At 45.6% G+C, this 22,320-nt stretch overlaps 7 protein-coding genes across 7 annotated transcripts; 5 read left to right on the top strand and 2 right to left on the bottom strand.

Moving 5' to 3' along the window:
• Nucleotides 1-1,413: 1,413 nt before the first annotated feature.
• PADG_04251 (eukaryotic translation initiation factor 3 subunit I) lies at nt 1,414-2,702 on the bottom strand (the record flags this gene model as incomplete). Its single annotated transcript, XM_010761477.1, has 4 exons — nt 1,414-1,773; nt 1,859-1,975; nt 2,061-2,579; nt 2,676-2,702. 4 exons carry the CDS (start codon nt 2,700-2,702, stop codon nt 1,414-1,416), a joined length of 1,023 nt encoding a protein of 340 aa, XP_010759779.1.
• Nucleotides 2,703-3,471: 769 nt separating this feature from the next.
• On the top strand, nt 3,472-6,898 carry PADG_04250 (uncharacterized protein; the record flags this gene model as incomplete). Its single annotated transcript, XM_010761081.1, has 5 exons — nt 3,472-3,892; nt 3,991-4,011; nt 4,075-4,112; nt 4,189-6,716; nt 6,790-6,898. The coding sequence occupies 5 exons, from the start codon at nt 3,472-3,474 to the stop codon at nt 6,896-6,898; spliced, it is 3,117 nt and encodes a 1,038-aa protein (XP_010759383.1).
• A 3,515-nt stretch (nt 6,899-10,413) lies between these two features.
• PADG_04249 (isocitrate dehydrogenase [NADP], mitochondrial) lies at nt 10,414-12,785 on the top strand (the record flags this gene model as incomplete). The annotated part of the gene is made up of 6 exons (XM_010761080.1): nt 10,414-10,743; nt 11,076-11,111; nt 11,455-11,593; nt 11,672-11,708; nt 11,781-12,277; nt 12,358-12,785. The coding sequence occupies 6 exons, from the start codon at nt 10,414-10,416 to the stop codon at nt 12,783-12,785; spliced, it is 1,467 nt and encodes a 488-aa protein (XP_010759382.1).
• Nucleotides 12,786-14,507: 1,722 nt separating this feature from the next.
• PADG_04248 (uncharacterized protein) lies at nt 14,508-15,102 on the bottom strand (the record flags this gene model as incomplete). The annotated part of the gene is made up of 3 exons (XM_010761079.1): nt 14,508-14,664; nt 14,838-14,944; nt 15,052-15,102. The coding sequence occupies 3 exons, from the start codon at nt 15,100-15,102 to the stop codon at nt 14,508-14,510; spliced, it is 315 nt and encodes a 104-aa protein (XP_010759381.1).
• Nucleotides 15,103-15,406: 304 nt separating this feature from the next.
• On the top strand, nt 15,407-16,579 carry PADG_04247 (tRNA (guanine(9)-N(1))-methyltransferase; the record flags this gene model as incomplete). The annotated part of the gene is made up of 1 exon (XM_010761476.1): nt 15,407-16,579. One exon carries the CDS (start codon nt 15,407-15,409, stop codon nt 16,577-16,579), a length of 1,173 nt encoding a protein of 390 aa, XP_010759778.1.
• A 505-nt stretch (nt 16,580-17,084) lies between these two features.
• On the top strand, nt 17,085-19,667 carry PADG_04246 (uncharacterized protein; the record flags this gene model as incomplete). Its single annotated transcript, XM_010761475.1, has 4 exons — nt 17,085-17,103; nt 17,159-17,236; nt 17,284-18,791; nt 18,852-19,667. 4 exons carry the CDS (start codon nt 17,085-17,087, stop codon nt 19,665-19,667), a joined length of 2,421 nt encoding a protein of 806 aa, XP_010759777.1.
• Nucleotides 19,668-21,123: 1,456 nt separating this feature from the next.
• Nucleotides 21,124-22,021, top strand: PADG_04245 (uncharacterized protein; the record flags this gene model as incomplete). Its single annotated transcript, XM_010761078.1, has 4 exons — nt 21,124-21,335; nt 21,379-21,563; nt 21,627-21,671; nt 21,729-22,021. 4 exons carry the CDS (start codon nt 21,124-21,126, stop codon nt 22,019-22,021), a joined length of 735 nt encoding a protein of 244 aa, XP_010759380.1.
• Between the last annotated feature and the right edge of the window lie 299 nt (nt 22,022-22,320).

The following is a 22,320-nucleotide window of genomic DNA, read 5'->3' as shown; positions in this document are numbered from 1 at the left end:
TCTCCCCTTTTCGAATTCAGGGGCTATACAGCATGTTCTTGCTGTGCGTTTGTGCCAAGATGAATGTAAAAGCATAAGTTAGTTATCGATGTGTGCTTCTTTGAAAATACATGGAAGATATAATGGAAGAGGAGGGGAGAATGGAAGAGGAAAGGATATCGTATCAACATATGTGTTTAGGCTCCTTGATCTGACAGCTGGCGATATATGAGTGGATGAAAGGCCATTGTGGAATGGCTTGGAGCAACACAGAGTTACATCTTTACCACGAGTCCTTGATCTCGGCATTATTTCAAGGGATTCAGATTTCAGTGTTTCACAACAATAAAAGCCAACCATCTTGCTCTCACTTAAGAGGGTGCAAATATGAATCTGATGCCATGTTTGGTGACTAGACATGCTTCTCGCACTATTTTGAAAAAGGGGCCTTAGTTTTGTCTGGTTGTGGGTGGGTGCAGCGTTTACAAAAGCCTATATCTTTTCCGCTCATATCATTCTAACCTCGACCGGTCAGGGGCAATTGGCTGGCAATCACTGCAATGGCCACAATGCTTACAGCACAGGAATAGGAAACAAGGAGGCATGTGAGAAACTCTGACGACAAAGAAATCAAGACAATCATGAAGGTGATGAAGGAACTCATATTTTTGAAAGCTGGATAATGCAGTCCATAGGCTGTTGTTTCATGCTGCTATCTCGAAGGCCTAGCATTTAATTTCATTAAATCCTAGATTTTGTTTCATATAAGATCAAGGGGTGATATCGAGGTGTCAAGTCGTTGAATCAACCGATTCCGTAGAAACATGTCCTCTACCCATTCAAAAATGAACATTAAAGTAGAAGGGAGGACTTGACCAATTCTGACCTTTGGGATTTCTTTTTTTCAAAAAAAAAAATAAATAAATAAATAAAATAAATAAAATAAAAATAAAAATAAAATAAAAATAAAATAAAAAGAGAAGAAAAAAGGAAAAAGAAGGAAAAAAAAGACATAACTGAAAGGAAAGAAACAAAGCTTTTAACAGCAGAAACTCACGACAGAGATCTTGACATTCTATGGCTCTTCCCCATCTCAACATCAAACACTTAACATGCATCCATGGTAAAAAGCTCTCTCTTCATTTCAAGGAATAAGAAGAAGTTTTCCAGACCACCCTTAACAGCAGAAGCAGGAAAAGAACAAGAAAGAATGAAAAAAAGCTAGGAAATCCATTTTAAGTGCAAAAGTTAACAACAAATCACAGACATCCATATGAGAGCGTTGTGAACAACATTAAAATTGAATGGCATAAAGGTAGAGAAACTAGAGCTTGAGACTCAAACAAAAGAGAAGCGGACGGAAAAGTAGTTATCACCCAATCTTCAAACAACCTTTACATAACACCTACTTCGTTAACATTTCCGAACACACTCTTATCTCCGCATCTGCTCCCTTTCAACTTCATACATGAAATCAAAATACGGCTTATCGAAATGGTGGACACGGACGTATCCGTCCTCTCCACCAGATGCATAGGCTGTCCCCAACGGATGCGCGGCGATTGTGTTGAGGGGACCGAAGTGGCCCTTGACGCGGCCAATCTCGTCCTCGAAGATCTTGTGGTAGAAGCGGGCTTCGAATTTACCCTGGCGGGCATCAGTCGTGGTGACGTCCATGGCTGCTTGGCCGCCGCCGAGAATTACGAATTCTTTCTTTACAGTGAGGGCGGCGGTGTTGAGCGGTGTGTCTGCTACGTAGGTTTTGAGGATGGCGAGGTTTCGGGCGGAGATTATCTGGGTATTGATGTTAGTTGTATGTTTCGGTAAATTTTCTTTGTCTTCTTTTATAATTTTGAGACGGAATGGAACTGGGACGTACCTTGGCACTCTTGTCTTTGGATGCAGTGATGAAGTATGTTCTGTCAGGTGAAAATTGAATGTCGTTAATTTGGTAGTCGAATTCATGGGCTTGGACGTTTTCGAGTTGTTCTCCGGTCTGTGATTACGATGAAAGTGTAAATATAGAAAAATGAAACACATGCCCAACAAAACGTGCACATAGATCCTATCGTGAGTCGTACCTTCGCGTCATATTGGCTGACACTACCATCCTCGTGTCCAGCAATGATATATTTCGACAAGAAACTCCACCCAGCAACCGTTGCTTTGCTCTCTTCGCATGTAATCTTCAGTGTAGGCTCATCAGGCTGGTCATCCAAGTTGTTTCCATTTTTGTCTCCATACCGTATATCGAACACCACAATAGTAGCCAGATATCCCATGCGCTTCTCGGTCACGCCCAGCAGCCGCTTGCCATCCACGCTGAACTCCACCCGCTTGACAGCTGTAGGGAAGTTCCAGACCTTAACACACTCGCCCGTCTTCGTATTCCAGAGTCTGATGGTGTTGTCTGCGGCACCAGTAGCAACGAGAGCACTATTTGGAGCGACATCGACAGTCCAAAGGGCACCCTGGTGTCCGTGGTATGTGCCTAATCTTTCGCCATTGGCGGAGAACCAAGCGCAAAGAGTCTTGTCCTTTGCCACTGAGAACAGAAGATCACCATCACGGTTGAATTTTATTTGATTGATAGACCGTTCCTACAAATTCCGCACACGTTAGCCGGGAAAGAAATTGGAACAAAACATGGGGCTAGGTTGCGGAGAAGGGAATGAATTTAAATGGGCTTGCCGTACATGGCCTTGGAGTAAGATGGGTCTCATATTGACTGCAGCAGATGTCCGGTAGCAAATTCAGGAGAACAAGCTGTAGCAAAGTATATAGTAGATACTGTAGACGCTTTCTACGCTTAACGGACAAGCTTAATAGCTGCAGAGTGGATGTGTCAGAAGTTGGAGGGGAGATGGTGTCTTTGTATATGCATCTGTATCTCGTTGATCTACAACCAAAATATAATTTCGTCGCACACTCTGATTTGATGCCAAGAGTTATGTTACCATACGCGGGTATTTCGAGGCAATATCGGGATCCGGGGCTACAATAGGCCGAGAGAAATTTAAACTCAATCCAACTGCAGAAATTTGAATGTTAGTCATCGATTCTTGGGATCCTGGAGAAAACATCGTAGGAAATTTTTTTTATTAAAAAATAAATAAACAAAAGAGAAAAAATAATATATAAAATAAAAATTGAGAGTGCAAATTAGAGATAATTCAAATAATATTTTATAGTGCGAGATGAATATGCACTAAAAATTGACCTGCTCAGTACTCCGTATATAAGTCACCAATCTGGATATGAGAGTGAGACCAAGACGTTAAAACTGTAGCGTTGTAAATCTCTCACTGGTCGATCAAGGTCAAGTCTTTTTCCTCATATATTTGAGCCTTTCAGGTTAGGCACCCGCACAATTTAGTCAGGCAATTCAGCTTGCTGGCGCCAACAAAAAGTTTGGCGTAGGAGCCGCCCCAGCCTCGAGAAGCAGGATATCATAGGATATCACTAAGCAGCTCACAGGCCAGACCGAGGGCCATGCCGGTGCCCGCTGCAACAGGTTTTGCGTGTCGAGCCCATCCACTCCATTTCCCGCCGATTCCCCGCCATCGACACCACCAGCCCAATTCACTTTCTCGACCCCACCCCATCGCTCAGTTTCACGCCCACCACGGCACTAGACTGGCAGCAAGGCGTTTCTCTTCATTTCCTATCAGATCTCGTCTTCTCTCCGTCCCTCATTTTGCGACTGCTCACGTCCACAAACTCGACCCCGCCAACGATTCACTATCACTGTGGGCGGGAAAACGCTCCTTTTCATCTTCAAATTCTAATATGGCAGCTATCAAAATCGATGGCACAGCGATTGCCAAAAATATCAGGGAGCGATTGAATGCTGAGATTCAAAAATCTCAACAAACAAATCCCAGATTCAAGCCCAGCTTGGTAATTTTCCAAAGTGTGTATTAATCAATTTTCATGGCATAAAATCCTCTGCGTACTCGTCACAAGGTTTAAATGAAATTAAAGCTAATTGGATTTTCTTTTAACACTTAGTTGGAGACAGATCGGATTCCAGTACGACAATAGACCATGTCTTGCCCTAGTTTAAACCTTGAATGTAGACTGACCGTAATATAGGTACATATGTGCGGATGAAACTGAAAGCTGCACAAGAGGTATGACCCTCCTCCCCACCCATTCTCCTACTAACTGGAATAGATATTGACTGCCCTTACGACCTCATTACAATAGGCAAACATCCAATGCCAGCTCACTAAGTTTTCTGAAGAAATCAGTGAGCTTGAACTACTTCAGGAGATCACCCTTGTGAACAACGATTCTTCCGTCCACGGCATCCTCGTCCAACTGCCGCTTCCAAGCCACCTTTCTGAACATACCATTACATCTGCAGTTGCTGGTGAGAAAGATGTTGATGGATTCGGAGCTGTCAACATTGGAGAATTGGCCAAGAGAGGGGGCAAGCCTCTCTTTGTTCCATGCACTCCCAAGGGGGTTATGGAGCTCCTGAAAGTCTCTGGCATCGAGCTGGCTGGCAAGAACGCCGTGGTATTGGGTAGAAGTGATATCGTCGGCAGTCCTGTTAGCTATTTGCTGAAGAGTGCAGATGCCACGGTCACTGTCTGCCATTCGAAAACTAAGGATCTCGAAAACATCATCAAGCAGGCAGATATTTTGGTTGCTGCCATTGGAAAGCCTGAGTTTGTCAAGGGATCATGGCTTAAACCTGGCGTCGTTGTCATTGATGTTGGCACCAACTATATTGATGACCCAACGAAGAAATCAGGCCAACGGTTAGTTGGTGATGTTGAGTACTCTTCTGCCGTTGAAGTGGCATCACACATCACTCCAGTTCCCGGAGGTGTTGGCCCTATGACCGTAGCTATGCTTCTCCAGAACGTCGTTAATTCCGCGAGAAGCTACTTTGAGAAACAAAAGGATAGACACCTCACTCCCCTACCTCTTAAACTCCAAACACCAGTTCCTTCAGATATCGCAATATCTCGGGCCCAACGCCCTAAGCCCATCACCACTGTCGCTGCTGAGATCGGCATTGCGCCTCAGGAATTAGAACCATATGGGCATACCAAGGCCAAGGTCACCCTTGACCTTTTGGACCGTCTATCTCACCGTCGTAACGGACGGTATATCTTGGTGTGCGGAATAACACCAACTCCTCTGGGGGAGGGAAAATCTACGACTACCATGGGTCTTACCCAGGCGCTTGGCGCTCATCTTAACAGAATAGCCTTTGCCAACGTTCGACAACCTAGTCAAGGACCTACCTTCGGTATTAAAGGTGGTGCAGCTGGAGGAGGTTACAGTCAGGTCATCCCCATGGACGAATTCAACCTTCATTTGACTGGTGATATTCACGCCATTACCGCCGCAAACAATTTGTTGGCTGCAGCTATTGAAACAAGGATGTTCCATGAATCCACCCAGAGTGACGCCGCCCTTTACAAACGGTTGGTACCAGCCAAGAATGGAAAACGCGAGTTCCAACCTATATTTTTCAGAAGATTGAAGAAATTAGGAATTACAAAGACCAACCCAGACGACCTCACCCCGGAGGAAATCAACCGCTTCGCGAGGTTGGACATTGATCCTGAAACGATTACCTGGCGAAGAGTTCTGGACGTCAACGATAGACATCTGCGGGGGATCACCATTGGCCAGGCCGCCACCGAAAGAGGCCACACTAGAGAGACTGGCTTTGATATTTCCGTTGCAAGTGAATGTATGGCTATTCTAGCCCTCAGCAATGATCTTGCCGATATGCGCGAGCGTCTGGGCAGGATGGTGATTGCTACATCCAAGAGAGGAGATCCCGTGACTTGCGACGACATTGGCTGCGGGGGTGCCCTAACAGCTCTGATGAAAGATGCCATCAAGCCAAATCTCATGCAAAGTCTTGAGGGAACACCGGTTTTTGTCCACGCCGGTCCCTTCGCCAATATTAGCATTGGTGCCAACTCCGTGATTGCCGATAAACTTGCCTTGAAACTTGCTGGAACTGAGCCAGACGAGGACCATGAAGCGAAGACCGGTTTTGTCGTCACCGAAGCTGGCTTCGACTTTACAATGGGCGGAGAGCGGTTTTTCAACATCAAGTGCCGCTCATCAGGCCTTGTCCCAGACACCGTGGTCATCGTCGCCACCGTCCGCGCAATCAAAGTTCATGGCGGGGGCCCCCCTATTGCCCCCGGCTCCCCATTGGCAGAAGAATACAGGACGGAAAATACAGAGCTCCTACGAAAGGGTTGCGTCAACCTAAAGAAACATATCCAAAATGCCAAACAATACGGTATTCCCGTAATAGTCGCCATCAACAAATTCGAGACTGACACCGACGCTGAAATCGCCGTGATTCGCGAGGAGGCCATTGCTGCAGGCGCAGAGGACGCCATCCCTGCCAACCATTGGGCTGAAGGTGGTGCCGGTGCCATCGAGCTAGCTAAGGGCGTCATCATTGCCAGCTCGAAGCCCAAGGATTTCAAACTCCTGTATGATCTTGAAGGTACGGTTCAGGAACGCATCGAGCGTATCGGGAAGGACATGTATGGTGCGGAGAAGGTGGAGTTTAGCGAACTGGCTCAGAAGAAGGTCGATACATATACCAAACAGGGATTCGGAAACTTGCCCATTTGCATTGCGAAGACGCAGTATTCGCTCAGTCACGATCCGAATCTCAAAGGTGCTCCCACTGGATACACTGTGCCCATTAGAGATGTCAGATTGGCTGTTGGTGCAGGATATCTGTACGTATTGGTCTTCTATACTCACCATAAACATATTTCCCAAGGAAGATACCACTGCTAACGAGATTACTAGATATGCCCTTGCCGCCGATATCCAAACCATCCCCGGCCTGCCCACCGCACCAGGTTACCTGAATGTCGATGTAGACGCTGAGACAGGCAAAATCGACGGCCTTTTCTAGAGACTTTCTAAGCATTCCTCCCTTTTCCTTCACCAACGAAACCTCCCTCCTCTCAAAATGTTTGGATTCTTCTCAACAATCAACTTCATATATATACCACCTCCATTCAACAGGTCAATCCCAGGTGGATTTCTAGGTTCTGGAACCATCTTGCCGTAGCACTACTAAGAGATAAAGGCAAGACATGCTGATAGACGAATAATTCTGTCTGTCGATTCTGTTTAGCATTTTCTTGTACATTCCCCGCACTCGCTGAATTTTGAGGATTTCGTACATGATTATTTCCTACGGATACTTCATCCACTAGCTTCATGATTGAGATTAAAGTATCATTTTTCTTCTGTTTTCTTTATGTTTCTCTTTCTCTTCTACTATTATTCCTTCTTAGCCTTATACTTTCCATTCTTCTCTTCGTCCAAAACCGATGCTAGCGCCTGTTGACCTTCCTTTCAAACTTTGTACCTTTCTCCGTTTCAATATTTCCCTCCTGGCTTCTTTTTCAACATCTCGAGTTTATATCTATCTTATTCCCTCATATTGCCACCCGTCCTATATTTCCCGGGTCTGGCACATCCCAGCCTCACAGGATGAGCGTGTACCAAGTTATACACACAACAAGAGATAACATACTTACTAGCTAAAGAAATGAAAGAAAAGATGAAATGACTCACCCCCTTTTTTATATTTTATTTATAACTTTCCTCTCGCCAATTTCAAATCACATTCGGTTATGCGATTCTAGAATTAATATAAATACAAAGTCCGTCCAAGGAGCAGGTTCCAGTTGATTTTTGAAAAAAAAAAAAAAAAAAAAAAAAAAAAAAACACCTCCCAAATCCTGCTCCGTATAGATCACATATTAAGGCAACCTTGTCACACAGAGAGATTGTTGGCAAACTCAGAACACACTCTCAACCACCACCACCACCATCATCATCATCTAAGCGTGGAACTCGTCGGATCAGTCAGTCAATCTCCCATCCCCTCAAGGAACTCAAAAGTGTTATCCCCAACCCTTTCCCCTCGTTGGGGGTTCTTGAAAATTTAAAACCCCTCCCAACCCAACCCAACTCTCGAAGAAGCTAGAAATGTTAAAAGAACATCTAAGATCCCATAATGCCATTTCTCAGGGAGAATGCTCTTTCCAAGTAATAGCCATGGAAGAAGAAGTGGGGTGGGGGGTGTGTGGTTAAGAAGCTTATGATCTCCTGGCAGCCATAACGATGAGCAATGCCGCCATTGTTTGCCGTGGGCCTCGGGAGAGGGATATAGAGAAACGAATAATCATCACTGATATTTGAAGGAGAGTGATGCTATTATACTACCATACTATAGCAAGTCATTCTCCGGCGATTGCAGACGGCGGGGTAAAGGCGTTAATTCTTGTAATTACCGTTTCACTATGGTTAGTTACCCATAGATGGATTTAATATTACTGGGAAGTTGAAGATAATAGATAGATATTTTGATGCGCAAGATGCGGTTAGAATAGCGCCGAGGAGTTAGAAAATCTCAATGAATTCAAGAAGTGTAACCGGTTACCTAATGAATTTTTTCAGTGTTCCCTCACCACAGCTGGAAGGAACTGCAATTCAGAAATAGTTCAAAATTTCTGAGGAAATGATAAATTACTATATTTGTTGTACAGAACTCTACGAAGGGGGGTAATAGCGCCTTATGTGTGATTCTCAAGTTTTAAGGTGCAATCAATCAAGGTCAAGCACAAGACCTACCTAGGGGGCGGAATTAATATAGGAGCATAATGCAAGCGGAATTCCAATCTCACAGCGGAAAATGTAAAGAGTGCGCAAATGCATCTTTGAACAATAACACAGCTGTCCGTTGCTTATCGATTCCTTTCCGAACAGCTCGAGAGAGATGGGGAGGGTGGGAAAGCAATAACGAGGTGAAAATCGGGCGCTAAAATAGGTTGTGAAATAGCCACAATTTTCAAGGGCTAGTTAACTTAACCAACAGGGAAGAAAATTGCCCTAACTCCGGCAAAATATCATTAGTCTTGGAATGCTGTTTGGCAGCTCTACTGACGTAGGTACAAGGACCCGTGTAGGCGGAAGAGTGGAGGCGCGACATTGTTGTGGTATTATTGCCCGTTGATATTTTCCATCTTGTTGCACTGGATACTTTGCGGGTTCGGTCGGTGGCCGAGGGAGATATCTCGGCATTCCCAAGGAGGAGGTTGAGGGGGCGCGGGGTGGGTGGGAGGAGGAGGAGGAGGAGGTTAAATCTCTCGTTTCGCTCTGGTTGGATTTATCAGCTGGATTTCCTTTTGGATCGATTATTATTACCAAACTGCTTATTGTTTGTGTTACTCTTCTTAATGCGAGGGATCAGTAACCTAGTAGTGATACCGTGGTAAGCGCCGGAAATGCACTTGACGTAATTTGCAAAAAGATCGCAATAAACTGCTCACACGCTCAGTGTACCACCACCCACCTCAACACAAAGCGTTGATAATTACTGCGCACATGGGGGCAACATACCAATCCCGGGAATGGGGTATGTATCAGTTCATGAAGAGCGTCTTAGCAGAGTAATCCATAATTAACCAGTGCATATTGAAAGGGCCTGGCTGGTAATTAGTGGTTGCAGCTTTTTGATCCATCCGGGGCCCTTGGGTGGTGGGATGTTGGAATGGAACCCGCCCAGGAACAACGACCTTAAGCCGCAACGGGACTAGCGGCGGGTTTACATCATAAAAGGTTGCATCAGCTTGTCCCGATAAGGGGGCTTGGCATTACCTTGTCACCTACTAACCAGTTAGGGACTAGTGCATGCTGATATAAGCATATTGCCGAAGCCAAGACCTTCCAACCTTCCCGGCGCCAGCCAATCACAGCGCCGATTTTAGGCCGCAGAGCAGGAAGAGCTTGGCTGAATCGGGATAGTTTTGCCGGGTATCCATCGTTTGGGCCTCTGTCACTGACGAGCGGGTTAATTCCGGGGGAAGCAGAGCAACGACGACGGCCTTCTGCCTTGCCTTGGGGCCTTGTTCATTTCCTTTTCCTTTTCTTCTCTCCTCTTCCCTCCTCGTGGCTTTGCGGTTCAAACCTCCTCCGCCAGCTTCTTCTATCCTGACTACGCATTCTCTCACTCGTGTTCACCTTTCCGACACCCATTCCATTCCTACCAAACGGTGGGTGTGCTCTCTTGGTGGGTACACCTAACGATCGATTCCCACCCCGACCCGTAAATCAACCCAAGCGTTTCCACTTCCCGGAATCTGAGAACTTCATACCGAGGAAGCACCCGATTATTATTTCAGGCAAAAAAAAAAGGAAAAGATCAAAAAAAAAAAAAAAAAAAAAAGAGATAAAAAATCCTTGCAGCAGGATAAAAAAGAAAAGAAAAAAAGAAAAGAAAAAAAGAAAAAAAAAAAAAACCCAGGAACGACATAACAGGGGAAAATTAAATTAAATAAAAAAAAAATATATATAGAATTAAGCGCAGGTCGATCGTTAAAAAACACCGCTTTGACTCCCTCTCTCTCTTCAGCTATGCTTTCTGTGCAGCTAACATCCGTTCATACCCGACACTCACTCTCGCTGCTCTCTCTTGTCCCGTCCCCTTGTGCTCGCCCAGTCGGTCGGTCTTTATCCGCTTTCTCTAAGAAATATTCTTATTCTTCCTCATCCTCTTCCTACCCCTCCTCGTCTTCCTCCTTGCGCCCTTCTGCCCTCCTCGTCCACAGCTCCTCTGTCCCCGTCCGAAATACCCCTGAGAGAACTCGCTGGGCATCAATTCCTACCACACAAACTCGCAACATGGCTGCGTCCCGGCGGAAGATTGTGGTGAAGAACCCCGTGGTGGAATTGGATGGTGATGAGGTATGTTTCGTCCGCTTACCCCTCCAGATACATATGTATATCCATATACATACGCGTCCATATCCATCCTCTCTCCCGTCCCCTCGCGGAGGGTGCAACGCAGGAACAACACACAGCGTCTATTCCTCATAGTTCCAGGACAGGAACTCGTGGAGACATTCCATATATTATTGGGTGCTGCGACTGCTTGTTTAACATGCTTCATGGCGAGAGGAGAAGATATGTATTATTATGTGTATTATATGCCCTGCCGCATATGGGGGCTGTTATACTGCTTCCTGGTAGTGTCCATTAGCGAATGCTGACGGAGAGACCTGATTTGTTGAACATAGATGACAAGGATTATTTGGAAAGACATCAAGGATAAAGTAAGCATCTGGTCTTCTCCGATCTGTTCCCAGAGTTCCGAAAGCCTTTTGCTCTTTCTCGCAGAAGCATCCCAGGCTGCTTCAGTGCTAACATACAAATCACATCAAAGTTTATATACCCGTCAGTTTGATTGCCCCCGGCCCGCTCCCCCTCTCTTTTTCTTAACTGCACTGCAGTCATTGGTTGGTCTAGCATGCTAAAGCTTAGCCCCTGTGTTTATTTTGTTTTAGATATCTTGATATCGATCTCAAATACTATGACTTGGTATGTGGATCGCTTTGCACTGGATTGTCTTTTGTGACACCGGGATACTGAGCGGTAGCTAATGCTTAATATTAATAGGGCTTGGAGTACCGTGATAAAACCAATGATCAGGTTACGATTGATTCCGCAGAGGCGATCAAGAAGTATGGGGTAGGCGTTAAATGTGCTACTATTACTCCAGATGAGGAGAGAGTTAAAGAATTCAACCTCAAGCAGAGTAGGTTGATTCATTCCATGAAAACTTGCTAATTTCCCTTTTCCCCTACTTTCGACGTCGGCTAAGTCACTCGTCTAGTGTGGTTGTCTCCCAACGGGACTATCAGAAACATCCTGTAAGCTTGCATTCTTTTAAATCAAAAATAACGCATCTCCAGGGGCAATTACGCTCATACCTTGTCTTTTAGAGGTGGAACCGTCTTCCGTGAACCAATTGTCATCAACCGCGTCCCCAGGCTGGTACCAGGCTGGAAAAAACCCATTATCATCGGTCGACATGCCTTTGGCGACCAATACCGTGCCAAAGATACAGTTATTCCAGGTCCCGGTACTCTCGAGCTCGTCTATACACCCAAGGGTGGCCAGCCAGAGCGCATCAAGGTCTTTGACTTCGAAGGCGGCGGAGTTGCCATGAGCCAATACAACACCGACGACTCGATCTCCGGCTTTGCCCATGCCAGCTTCAAACTGGCCATCTTAAAAGGAATGCCCCTCTACATGAGCACCAAGAATACCATCCTCAAGAAATACGACGGGAGATTTAAGGATATTTTCCAGTCTATCTACGAATCTACTTATAAGAAGAGCTTTGATGCCAAGGGTATCTGGTACGAACATAGACTCATCGATGATATGGTTGCGCAGATGATCAAGAGCGAAGGCGGCTTCATCATTGCCATGAAGAGTGAGTGCCTCCTCCCTTTCCATCCCATCACCCCAACCCCACCTACAACCCACTCAACTAACCCACCCCCTCCCCTGCAGACTACGACGGCGACGTCCAATCCGACATCGTAGCCCAAGGCTTTGGCTCCCTCGGCCTCATGACCTCAACTCTCACAACTCCCGACGGCACCGCCTTCGAATCCGAAGCCGCCCACGGCACCGTTACCCGCCACTACCGCGAGCATCAAAAGGGCCGCGAAACCTCCACCAACCCCATCGCATCCATCTTCGCCTGGACTCGTGGCCTCGTCCGCCGCGGGCAGCTGGACAACACACCGGACGTGGTTGTGTGGGCTGAGCAGCTGGAGCAGGCGTGCATTGATGTTGTGGATGAGGAGGGGATTATGACTAAGGACCTTGCATTAGCGTGTGGGAGGAAGGATCGGGCAGCGTGGGTGACGACGAGAGTGTATCTGGAGGCGGTTGAGAGGAGGTTGCAGAAGAATTTAGCGAACGCGAAGTTGTAGAGTGGTGACCTTTTGCCCCCCGTTTGGGGGAGGGGAGATGGCTGGAGAAGGGTTGATTGATGTAGATGTGTAGGTATATGGAGGTTGATTCGAGTTTGGATGAAAGATTGCATGCAATAAGGGGTCTTCTTTTTCTTTCGTTTTCTCAACTGTCACAATGTGACCTTGCATTTTGCATGGAAGCAAGCTATTCAGATTTCCTCATGAAAGGCTTCTGCTCACCCTTCATACTTGCTTTCTCTCCTCCCAATTACTATATAGCCGTTTTCATCATTTTCACCACCACCATTCTCATTGTGTCCATTTCTCTCATCTACTCCTTCTATCCCATACATATCGCACAGCTTTCTTTCCTTTCTTTCTTTCCACTCCCATGGCATATGGACTTTTCCATGCCCCTTTTTCTCGATCATCTCCTGATAAAATTTTGTATTTTGAGCTTTTATTATACTTCTGATATGTTTTGCCTCCTTAGCTTTCCTTTCATCCTCTAGTGTGCTGCCTTTCTCAAATTTATCTCACCGACACATATCATCGCTATATAGACATATTTCATGCATATATACATTCTTGTTTATACTGTACATTCCTGCCTGTCTGCCTGCCTGCCCGCTCGCTCGCCCGCCCGATTACTTCCACATCCTGCTCTCACCATCTCAACGCTTGTTTTAATATTACATTTTGCTGTGTTGAAGTCCAATTGCCGTGCTCCAGCCTTTTCTCGATATATATTGGGTTATTTATTTACCTTGTTTGTCTATCTAGACTAGACTGGCCATTGAACTCCCTCTTTTCATTATGTTTGCTTCTTCTTAGATTCTTCAATTTCTAGGCACGCTTTCAAGATCCATATGCAGGTGTACACGGATTCCACAGTTATATTCAGATATACACAAACATAGATAGCTGCTAGAATTGTTTATTCTCTTTGTTTTGACTTGAAATGGAACATAGTTTCGTCATTGTCTTGTTTTAAATGATTTGTTTTTTGGGTTACTGATCTCCGGTGCGAACTGGAAAGCGGAGAAAGATATAGTCTTTCCAAAATTTTTATTTGGAAAGGGCTCTTGGATAATGCGTGGAGGATAAAGAACCATCTCGAGTATATTGCGATGTCTACTCTATTGGATATAAAAAACATATGTGCTTAAAAACGTAGTAAAACTCCCAACAAACTCGCTTCCCACTTGTCTCATCTCAGAGACAACTCTCACAATACGCAATTTTAACCTCCCTTCTTTCGTTTTATATACAGCCCAGCGAGGGGCAAAAAGTGTTAAAATGCCCAATCCAAATCGCGTTTCTCTTGTTACAGACATAGCCACGCTTATCATCTGTCCCCACTTTTCCATCCATTCCCACGTCGACCCTACCCACCAAAGGAAAAAGTCGAAATGAAACAGCCACAACTCCCTATGCAAAATTGTAACCTGTAATCGACGGGCCCAACCTCCTTTCATATCATCAAATTCCCGAAGGGTCTCTTATTTCGTAACGTGGGCAGGAGTATACCAGAATGTCGGTTTCACGAATCTGTAAATTAATCCGCCCATTGCAAAATAAAATAAAAAAAAGGGGGGCAGGGTAGTTATCAGTATTCACTCTTGGTTACCTTACATCAAGGACAAATCAAAACAGGCTTGCAAATCCAATTTGTTACAAGCGGGAAGGCAATCGATAGCATTTAACGGGATCCGGATGATAAGAAAAGTAGAAGAAAACTCACCGGTCCGAGTTATAAACCTTCGTCTCAGATCCAATTAATTCCTTCTCCCTAGCCTTATCAGCAAGGTGTCTGCGGACTTGATCACGATCTTCCTCGGCCTGGAGGAGCGGTATCAGATGGATGCGGGACCACATCTTCTCCCGGCCGAGCTCACTGGTTCAAATAACACACGAAACCCGGTTAGCTTACATGCTGCGCAGAAAAGGGATGGGGAGAAAGAAAGAAAGAATGAATGAATGAAAAAATGAACTGAAAAATAGGTTAATCCGTGTCAAAAGGTGGTCGCTAGGTTTGGTATTCGTTTTGCAGCCAGACGGTGTTCTTACTTCTTCTCTCGGATGCCGATGAACATCTTGTAGAAGCCGTATGCCATGATCAAGTGCACGCCGACGAGATAGTAGACGGGCCGGAAGCCACGGACGGGAAGGTTACGCTGCGAGTTTTTGAATGAGGAGAGGAGACATTAGTTTCATAGCTCGTTGAGAGTTGGCTTCGTGATTCGAAACCGGGATTGGGAATGTCGTTCGATGGCATCCGTACCTTATACTGAACAGGCTGATAGCCCCCAGCGGGGGGCATGTCCTGAGGCATTGTTGCGGTGGTTCAATTGACAGTTTGGAAATGGATTCCGGGGAACTATGAAGTTGGTAATCATTCCATTGCCGAAAACATGATAGAAATGATGTTGGTTTTGGAAGGTCAGTTTGATATCACGTGAGCATACTGATGTTGATTGGATGAAATCCTCCCTTGAATTTTAAACATCTTCACAGATTTACACCTTCGACCTGAAAGATCTTGGGGCCATTGTAGCTTATTGAAAATATATCATATGCGCATATTGTGATAGTAATACGGAGTCCATTTACTATTTCATTCCAATAGTTTACTCAAGATGGAGGAAGAAAACGAGCGCCCAAGAAAGCTACAGAAGACAGAGCATGATACGTCGATCCCCATAGCAGAAGAGTCAATTTCTTCACCGAATTCGGCTTCTACCCCCAACGGGATAACGGCAGAAAGCAAAGGAAGCGCAGAGAATTATGCCAATCGCATTATTACGCTCGCATCTATACCCGAGACTGACGAAAATGGGCAACCGCTGTCAAAGAACCAGCGAAAGAGACTCCTGAAACGAGAAATATGGGAGGCTGGAAAGGAATGGCGCAAGGAGAAGCGCAAGGAAAAGATACACGCAAAAAAGGAGCGCCAGAGAGCTGCGAAAGCCCAAGGGTCACAAGAAGGTGACTCCGACATCATTAGGCTCATCTCCAGAACAGAGCGGAAGAAAGTGGCCCATCAGAGATCTACCCTCCTCCCGATAACTTTTGTGGTCGATTGTGACTTCGACGATCTTATGGTTGAGAAGGAGCTGGTTTCATTGGGTTCTCAGATAACGCGATCTTACTCTGATAATTCGAAGGCGCCGTTCAGGGCCCACCTGGCTTTTTCGTCTTTCAATAAGCGGTTGAAGGAGAGATTCGATACCGTGCTCATGAAGCACTATACGCGGTGGAAGGGGGCTACTTTTTTACAGGAGGATTACATGGTTGCGGCTGGACAAGCTAAGGAACGAATGCGCCAGCACAATGGAGGAAGGCTGATGGGGATGTTTGCTGACAAGGCTGGGGCCAATCCTGATGAAGGGGAGGTCATATATCTAAGCAGTGACAGCCCCAATACGCTGACGGAGCTCAAGCCATACAGCACTTATATTATCGGCGGACTGGTAGATAAGAATCGGCATAAAGGGGTATGCTACAGGAGCGCGATGAAAAAGGGGATTAAGACGGCCAAGCTCCCCATTGGCGATTACATGCAGATGCAGAGCCGGTATGTGTTGGCTACGAACCATGTGGTTGAAATTATGATTAAGTGGCTGGAGCTGGGAGACTGGGGCCAAGCGTTTTGTATGGTTTTGCCGAAAAGAAAGGGGGCCGTTTTGAAGGATGCACCTGGTGCAGGAGAGGATGGTGGACCGGAAGATAACCAGGATGCCGGAGCTGGTGAAGTCGAAGATGTGGATAGTCCAGGTTCAGAAGCAGAGGCTCAGGGTGGTTCTTCATGATAGCTAAACGCTCAAAGACACTTTATAGATGATATAGAGTATTGCAAATTTTGTTAGAATTGTGTATCAATATAAGTTGTATAGAGACATACTTCACTTTTAAAATCAAGTAACAATTTGATACTGTCTTGATCTAATGAGTAGCATAGTAAATAGCTAACTAATGCAGACGCACCTCGGCTTTCCTGGTACACATAAATTTGCCACGGAAAATAGTATTCGCGGGGATCTGCACGGGGATTGGCTAAATGCCACATCCGTGCATTTTGCCACGGCGACTAAAAGCCTGTTTGCTGTGTGGTTTTGCGTCATATTAAACAAAATCGAAAAAAAAAAAGAAAAGAAAAGATACTTTTCGCTCTCGGCTTCTCCTGCTCTCACACCATATCCCACATCGCATTCGTTTTGAGAGAGTTGTTCTGTCCAGAGACCACATCTCTCATCGTATTACTTTCCTGTTCAAAAACACTCACTTCCCGACTAGTCCTACTCGGACTCAGCAACGATGTTCATGCTTCGCCATGGTATGTATATGGCTTGTAACCGCCTAACTGACCCCTCCACCATTCAACGCCATAGCAACCCACCACCAGACCAACCTCCAAACCACTGAGAAGTCCCAAGGGTTCTCTGGCTGTTTCGCTACAGAATTCCATTGTGAGTTTTAACTGATAACTGACCGTTTGTGTGCCGTCCATATTTAGTGAGCAAAATTGTCTTCGGCGACACGACCAAGGAATCCATAATTGAGATACCTCAAGGCCAGTTATATATCGTACGGCCACAGTCGCCAAAGGGCTATTCAGAGCTCATATTTCGCGACGCTGCCGCCAGCATTAGACGCACAGGGCAAGAATTCCAGTATCAGTTAGTTATTCAGCGAGCCTACGAAGAAGGAGAGGAGGAGCTCGCAGAAGACGAGGACGAAGAAAATATCGATGGACTTAGTGGGGACAAAGACGAGAAGGCTTTTCTACTAGACGAGATCCTCCGTTTTAGATCCGAAGTGCGAGATGGTGGTGAGAAAGTTCTAGCCTGGCGCGATCTCAGTGGTGACCAAGGAGACCTCTACGAGTTCGTTTGCGACACATCTATCACCTCAGATAGAATCGATAGATTTTGTCTCGCGGCCGCTGAGTGTCAGTTCGAGCAAAAATACCGGAAGAGCGCCCAGGAGGCTAAGGTCAAAGATCTTCAGGAGTTCTACTTTGAGGAGGAAAGCCCAATCCCCAGTGCTAGCCCTGATCTCACGCGGTCCCCGACAGCGAAGGAATCTGCCACAGCCATGGCGCGAGAAGTAGCTGTACCAAACGAAAAGCCAGCTGATACCACTCAAGCACCGCCTTCCGCTGCGAACCCTGAGGCAATTGAGATCCTAGCCAAGGAAAATGCCGAACTCTATCTCTTTGATTTCAACAGTGGAACATTCGTTATACAGGATCCGTCTGTTGTTGCAACAGTCTCAGAGATTGGGGAATGGCAGTACTGGCTTCAGATAAGTGGAAAGGACAGAGACTGGTTAGGACAACCTGTAGTGGCGGACATCAACCCCGTGTTCAACTTCGAATATCTATCCTTTATCTTCAATCATTATACTGAAGATGGCTCCGCATATTCGTGGCTGCTTCGCTTCAAGGACCAGACCGTCGAGGAGAGATTCCAAGAAGGCCTAATGCAAGCATTATGGGAGCAACTGAATGAAATGAAATGGGCGAAATCCAAAGAAAACGATAGAGAATATGTGCTTGAGGCTTTCAACGACCTCACAATGGAAGATGTACCTGAGGAGGAGGAGGAGGAAGTCGCTGAAGAAGAAGAGGAAGATGAAGGCCAGCGCAGCGAACAATATGATACAGATGAGGAAGATGATGATGTTGTAACCCGAGATAAAGACGGAAACGTCAACTCCCAGCTCGCGGTCGGTTACAAACACGATAGGTCATTTGTTGTTCGAGGATCAAAGATTGGAGTCTTCAAACATACGCCCAACAATAACCTTGAGTTTTCCACGAATATCTCGAAAGTCGAAACACCGGATGGCAAGCTTTTCAGCCCTAAGAAAGTCATGCTTCATGCTGAGGATGCAAATATGATTCTTCAGAATGAGCAGGATCCCAATTCCCTCTATCGAATGGACCTGGAATACGGAAGAGTCGTTGATGAGTGGAAAATTCACGATGATATACCCGTCACTTCATTTGCTCCCGAAACTGTATGATCCCCTCATTTTCTTTTGTACCTTCCTTTTAATATTTTGCTAAATATTCTCCAGAAATTCTCCCAAATGACCTCCAACCAACCGTTCCTTGGTATCTCCCGCAACGCACTCTATCGTATCGACCCCCGTCTATCAGGGAACAAACTGGTGGAATCAGACCTCAAACAATACGTCAGCAAGAACGATTTTTCTTCCACTGCAACCACAGAGAAGGGTTATATTGCGGTTGCTTCCAACAAAGGTGATATCCGCATGTTTGACCGTCTTGGTGTCAACGCGAAGACACATATCCCAGCTCTGGGAGAGGCAATTATTGGTCTAGATGTGTCCGCAGATGGCCGCTGGGTCTTAGCAACCTGCCGTACGTACCTACTCCTGATCGATGCTCTTCAAAAAGAAGGCAAAAATGAAGGCAAACTTGGTTTCGAGAGATCATTCGCGAAGGACTCGAAGCCTCAGCCACGCCGCCTGGGTTTGCAACCAAGTCACGTCGCCCAGTTCCAACATGAGACCGGGGCCCCTCTCTCTTTCACACCCGCTCGATTCAATACCGGCCTTGACTCGTCAGAGACGTCAATTATAACAGCTACTGGTCCTTTTATTGTCACGTGGAACATGAAGAAGGTGCTTCAGGGCAGGAAAGATCCGTACACGATCAAGAGATATGCGGAGGAGGTAAAGGCGGATAACTTCAAGTTTGGTAGTGATAAGAATGTTATTGTCGCGTTACCGAATGAAGTAAATATGGTTGCGAAACAGTCGTTTAAGCGGCCTACGCGAGAGAGTATTGCCGGACCCGTTCGGTATAGTGCTGGTCGAAGAAGAAGTGCGCGTCTTTCGAGGAATGAGGTTGTGAACAGTCCTTACTGAACCAGGTGGGGTTACAGGTTGGGATAAAACTCGGTTCTCTATTTATCTTTCTCCTCTTCTTTCTAATTTTGTGTTTCTTGCCCCCCTTTACAAGGTCACAGGTTTTCAGCCCTAATCTTTCATGTCTTTGTTTCTCGTTATGGTATAATTTCTGCTGGCGGATGCTATTCCCACAATTCCCTTTATACCTTTCTTGAATTCCATATGACTGAATTATTCCCTTATCCTCCATTTTCCTGATGACATTTGTATTTCCATGGATTTCCTCCATATTAACTTAATAATCTATGTCGTCACCTCTTCTTGTGGGTTTTCAGACCTTACCACCAGGGTGCATACCACTGCGCCGTCCGTTGCACTCCCATTTCTTTCTATTAATACATATGATTTTATTCTTCTTTCTCCCCCCTCACCACCCCTCCATCTTTTTTCTTCTCTCTTAAACCTATTCTTGATTTATATATCCCTTTTATGTCTCATTGTTGTTTCACTGCGTCGGGCTTTTCTCTCTTCCATGCTTCTTCTCATTACCCATCAACTCCCCGAGACGGGTTTTCTTATGAACAAGTTTCTTTTACATTTTGGGCGATGTTCGAAACGGAATTTTATGAGGCCGCGGTGGTGGTGCGGAATGGCGTTTCTGTGCAGAGCTCGCAGTTAGCTAACTTACCGATAGCAATGAATGAAATGACATCCTTTGGTTTATGAAGAAGTATCGGATGTGTCTGCGAGAGCTTTAAGGGGAATTCCACATATATCATCTCCTTTATCTGGAACATGCTCGACCACACCAATCACTGTTGCACTGAAACATGCATCTTGTCGTGTTAAACCTGTCCGACAACTACATAACACCTTACAAACCACTCCTGGACTCTCTATACTTGAACTAACTAGCTACCTAACCAGCTCCTTATTCCTCCAAGCTGTCAATTACATTGCTTCGAGGTTGGCTGGGCAGCCGTTATCACCAAATAAATCACAGGGGCAGACCAACAACACATCACAACGGTACTATGCAGGTGGTTACTTCGCAACTACATCCATTATCTTACCCTGAGGGCAGCATCAACCTTCTCAAACGCTCATAGGATCCGATCTGCCGCTGTGATAACGCAACTAGTACGGGATACTGCTTACACCCCTCCCTCCAGCTAGTGATCCTAAGGAATACGTTGACTAGAGGTTCGTCATTGCAGGTCTAGTATTCGAGGTTTCAAATCTACTTTCTCTTCCGAACGCGAGACAACTGAGAGTACTTTTCTTACCAGGGGCTTTCTGGTTGCTTATTGGCTCTGTATTGTTGATTTGTATAACAATTGGTCAAGTTAAGTGTCCAACAAGAAGGTGCCAAAGTTGCTTCACCTACAGATAGGAGATCCTTTGCGTGAGTGAACTTCCAGGGCGCAGCCCGCACAGAAAACTCAGATCCCGGTTGATGAGGCTTTCAGGGAATATGGACGACTGTCCCCAGGAGTCGGAGATGACGATTGACGGAAGGTTGGGGGAAATTGGTAGACAACTCGAGGAATTTGATAACGACTTTCGGGAAATTGAGACGGAATTCAACAATATTAATATCCGGTTCAATGATCTAGATCGCCGGCATGATGATGTTGAGGGCCTGTTCCAGGAAGTTGATGCCCGATTCGATGAAGTGAATACCCTGTTCGATGGGGTTTGACGCTCAATTCACTGGAGTTGAGAATAGATGCGACGACATTGACAACTGGTGCGACAGAGCTGATAAGCGATTCGACGGGCTTGAACAAGATCTTCGAGATGTGGTAGCTGAGCTTGCAAATTCCAAAGCGATGAATGCCAACCGTGTTCTGCGTCGAATTCACCAACGTATTAACCAAGTCCAAGTGCGCACGTTGATGCCACTAGGCCTCCGTAAGTTTGAGTGGAAATCACATCCGAAAATGCCAAAACACATGAAGGAACTTTTTTATTTAGGTCAGAGGGCGAAGGGAGTTTTCGAATCTGCCTTCTCCGGAGACAGTATGTTAACACAGTACATCCTCAATCGACAATCTCAGTTCTAATCATTTTTTCTAGAACCGATTGAAACACAACGGGCTCTTCAAACCATTCGTGATCTGGCAGCGTTCTATGAAGTTGTGATCTACTCCGATGAACAAGCTGATGGCGAGGGAGCCGGGGTTGATGTTACGGGAGATGTTGACGGGTATATGGAGGAACTGCTTGATAAATGGGGACTGGACTGGACCAAAGTCTGTGAAATTGTTGAAGAACGAGTTCTGAACCCCCAAACACAGCAAGCTAGGATCAAACGGTCTGCGAGCTTAAATGGTGTTGAAGCGCAGGTCTCTGTACGACGTCATTCTTGAAATAAAGTTTCAGCCTTATTTTTTCAACTTTAGGAGCTCGTTCGGCATATTGCTTCAGGAGGGTTGGCTGGCATGTTTTTAGTTTTTATAGCATTTTAGCTGACCAGAATGTTATCTTGCTGAGGCCTGAGTTTTATGATAAAACCAGACTAGTTTACCCCGGAATTCGAATACATATGAAAGTGGTTAAGACACTAATAATAATAATAATAATCAGAAGCTAAGTCGTTTTTCTCAGAATTTGTTAAAACTGACTACAATAATTATGGAAAGGAATATAAGCAAACCAGCTCAATGAC

The sequence above is a fragment of the Paracoccidioides brasiliensis genome, assembly GCF_000150735.1.
Source record: "Paracoccidioides brasiliensis Pb18 unplaced genomic scaffold supercont2.4, whole genome shotgun sequence".
NCBI lineage: Eukaryota > Fungi > Ascomycota > Eurotiomycetes > Onygenales > Ajellomycetaceae > Paracoccidioides > Paracoccidioides brasiliensis.
This window is presented reverse-complemented; position numbering and strand designations above follow the sequence as displayed.